The sequence below is a fragment of the Nelumbo nucifera genome, chromosome 1 (assembly GCF_055504915.1).
Source record: "Nelumbo nucifera cultivar China Antique chromosome 1, China Antique-T2T, whole genome shotgun sequence".
NCBI lineage: Eukaryota > Viridiplantae > Streptophyta > Magnoliopsida > Proteales > Nelumbonaceae > Nelumbo > Nelumbo nucifera.
This window is the reverse complement of record NC_142649.1, coordinates 188,885,770-188,889,491: the sequence shown is the minus strand read 5'-3', so window position 1 is coordinate 188,889,491 and position 3,722 is coordinate 188,885,770. Positions and strand designations below refer to the sequence as shown.

Here is a 3,722-nt window from a genome sequence, read left to right as displayed (position 1 = left end):
TGTTCATAGCAGTAAAGTATTCTTGCATTTCTTCTGTAGGAAATCAAACAATTGAAGCCAAGGAGAAAGAATTACTGCTTGAGGTCTGATGAAACAACTGAAGTCAGAATCTCCCAAATCTAATGGTGCCCTGTTCAGGATTACTGACTTTTACTGTTCACTAAAAGTACTAGCTGAGGTGAAGCCGATGGGTGATTCAACCAAGAATTCTGAGAAGAAATAAGAAGGAATTTCCAAAGCAAGTCCATAATTATCCAAGTCTGCTGGGCGTTGCCTTGTTTTATTGCTGTTCTTCCCTGGACCCATTACTACTACTACTACTACTTAACCAATTCTGTTTTTCCGTATGTAACTAAGAATGTTAAGCGGGGAAGCAATAAAGTATGTAAATTAAATCTGCTTCCAAAATCAAGTTTTGCTTTGAGTAGAATATATAGTTCAATCTCCTCGAATATGTTATTCAAGGACTGGAGGAGCAGCTGTAGCCAATAGGTCATACGGATACTGATGCACCTTTGATTCTTGAAGCTGCCAGCAGAAGCTCGGATTATTTGATTTAGAAGAGAATGACAGGAAGTTTCTTTTCGAAAGCCTTTTGGTATTCCATATTCCATACATACAGTAAGGTACATTGTCATACATACAGTAGAGAGTAGAGAGTAGACATAGATTTCTGCCTTCAACCTACCAAGCGAACCCCTAAAAGAAAGACAAAAAGCAAGCCTAACCTTGAGACCTGACCCCCAGTTAGAAAAAAATAAAAAAAGGGGTTCATCCTCAAACGCTAAAAAGTACGGGAAAGGACTAATAAGAAGGATACAGAGTGCAGAGAGAGGATCAGATGGAGTAACTCCACAGAGACACGTCAGCATCGCTTTCCACGTCATCCCATTGTTGTTGCGAACAGTGAGGTGGGGAGAGTAGCAACCCTTCTGCCATGTTGGCGAGCAATCCCGGCATTCCGAAAATTGCTTCCTCGTCCACGTACATTTCTTCATTATCCGGTTCCGGCGACATTGACATGGGGGCCGTGTTGTCAGCCTTGACGTCTTCGTTGGACATGGTATCGGAGTCCTGAGGAGGGCGGAATGCTTCTGCAGCCTCAGCCGCGGCTTTCTGAATGTCCTTGGCATCGGTGGAGACAGGAACGGGCAAGCGCCAAGCAGAGTCAGCGAAGTTGAGACAAGCGGATCGTCCCCTGAGTGCCAAAGCGGCTACATCATGAGCGCGTGCAGCCATTTCCGCAGTGGGGAACGTGCCGAGCCATATCCGCGACTTCTTGTTGGGCTCCCTGACCTCGCAGACCCACCTATTGGAATTCCGTCGCCTGACGCCCCTGTAAACCGGATGCCGAGTCTCCCGGAACTTCTTCCGACCGGCGCGCTTCTTGGGATGGCTGGATGCCAGCATGATCTCTTCGTCGGAGTGAGTAGCTGGATGACTGCTGGAATCGGACATTGGGGAAGAGGCGGACGGGAAATCTGAGAGAAAAGGATACGAGTTGGAGTATTGACTGAGGAAATCCATTGCGAAGTGGGGTGTAGGTTGACGAGGAAGGAGGAAGTTATTTCAGTTGGAGTGTAGAGAAAGGTATAGTCGTGATCTCGTGAGTTAGGAGTTAGGAAAGAGAGAACTAGAAAGTTTGGAAGTGCCACAAAAGGAATGAGAAGGGGGCTGACTTATAATAAGGGAGTAGGGAGGGAGAATTGGGAAGTGTGGAGTGGACATGCGGATGGCACGCGAACACGGAATCTTGAGAGGCGCCAGGCTGTGCTGTGCCTGTGCGGAAACGGAAAGGGAGAGGGAGAGGGAGAGAGAGAGAGCGCCCACTGGACTGACGGGACTCGGCTCCAGACCTAGTTAAGTAGATTCTGTTGGTTGGGGAATGGGGTGATTCGTAAGTCGTAACCATCTCCAGCTGAGCTGGAGCTCTGCCCTCAAGTGATAGGCGGGCGATAATCAGAGGAAATAGGAAATAGGAAGGAAAGAAAGAAAGGGACCTTCACAATAGAATTCGTGTCGTTTGGTTTGATCAGGTCTCAATTTCTCATCGTGGGACTGGACTGGGATGCGGAATGAATCCGTCCATCCCAAGTGCCAACCAAATACTTTTAATGACGTACGGCCCTCCTCAAGTGGCCATACATTGTATTGTATGATAGTGTGAATTATTGACATTGACCGGCCGAGGAGTGAGGACCAAATCCTCGCCGATTATTCTCCTTTCTTAACCTAAATCCACGCCCTTAAAAGCACAACATGATCATCAGTACATGTGGGTACGTAGTATTTATAATTTATAGAGATGATGTGGAAAAGATTGGGAGGAGAATCGGAGATCCCTCCCAAACCCAAATCCAATTGGGTGGGATGCCCATTTTATGAAAAACGGCGCTTACATCCTCCACTGTCACGCTTCAAAATCCTTCTTTTCATATCATTATCATGTATGATAACTTACAGACCACCATGCTTTACAAATTTCAAAAACAGTGCTGCTGCATTGTATTGTATGTCATTTTCTCTCTTTTTTCGGACGGTTGTCGGTTGCTGCCCCAAAGTTTTTTTTTTTTTTTTTTAACATGACATTATTATATTATTCTTAATAACAGTAAAAAAACGAATAAAACACCAAGATTGATATTTTCTTATATCACACATTTCCTATTTCCTAGGTGTAGGATCAACGGTCGGGAAAAAATGATGTCATTTATTTTTTAATAAAACGGCATTAGTTCCAAACATTGGCTTGATGTTTTCTCTCTTTCTATCTCTTTTTGTTATTGCTACCATACTAGTATGTTGATGTGGTATTGAAAAACACCGCAGCAATCCGCAATAGTCCAAAGAATGCATTTTTGACAAAACAGTATATCAAGGCATCACCATCTTCTCAACAAAATGGCATTGGTTCTACAAGGGTGTCAATGGTATTCGAAAATTCGATTTAGAATTCAAGAAAATGGCTTGATTCGATTCGATAAATATTCGAATTCATCCGATTATTTAATTCTTATATATAATATATAAATATTTAAATATTTATATAATTTATATACAATAATTAAATTATATAAATAATTTATATATTTTTATACAAATAAAATATTTATTAATTATCTAAAATAATTAATTGGTTGAATTCGAATTCAAATATTAATTTTCAATATCCATCGGATATCGAATTTTCTAATTGGATTCGAATTTGGATATTGTCTAATTTGATTCAAATTCGATTGGTTTACACCCCTAATTGATTCCAAACATTAGCGTCAATCATGGTCAAAATGAATATCCATGTGGCAAATTAGGACCATTGGACTCGATATCCAACATCATATATTGTTCCCTCTATCTCCAAACAAACACATAAATCTTTCTTGCCACATGTTCACGAAAACATTTTACACTATTTAGGGTTCGTTTGTTTCGTAGCCGGAATCGGAATCAAAATGGTTCATTTCCATAGTCTGTTTGATTCGGACAGGAATGAGAATAGGAATTAAAATCAACAAGAATGGGATATTATTCCCAAAGGAGGGGCAAGGAATGACCATTCCCCCAAATGGGGGAATGCCATTCTAGAAGGAATGAGAATGGGATTCTGATTCCGCCCAACCAAATAGTTGGAACCAGAATAGTCCATTCCAATTCCGATTCCGAACCCCTATTCCCGCAAACCAAATGGGGCCTTTTCACTATGATACTAGAAAATGAGAAAA

The 3,722-nt window shown here is 41.7% G+C and overlaps 1 protein-coding gene across 1 annotated transcript; it reads right to left on the bottom strand.

Moving 5' to 3' along the window:
* Positions 1-577: 577 nt before the first annotated feature.
* LOC104596184 (dehydration-responsive element-binding protein 1B-like) lies at positions 578-1,708 on the bottom strand. The gene has a single exon (XM_010257243.2). It carries the CDS (start codon positions 1,525-1,527, stop codon positions 838-840), a length of 690 nt encoding a protein of 229 aa, XP_010255545.1. The 5' UTR covers positions 1,528-1,708; the 3' UTR covers positions 578-837.
* Positions 1,709-3,722: the final 2,014 nt, after the last annotated feature.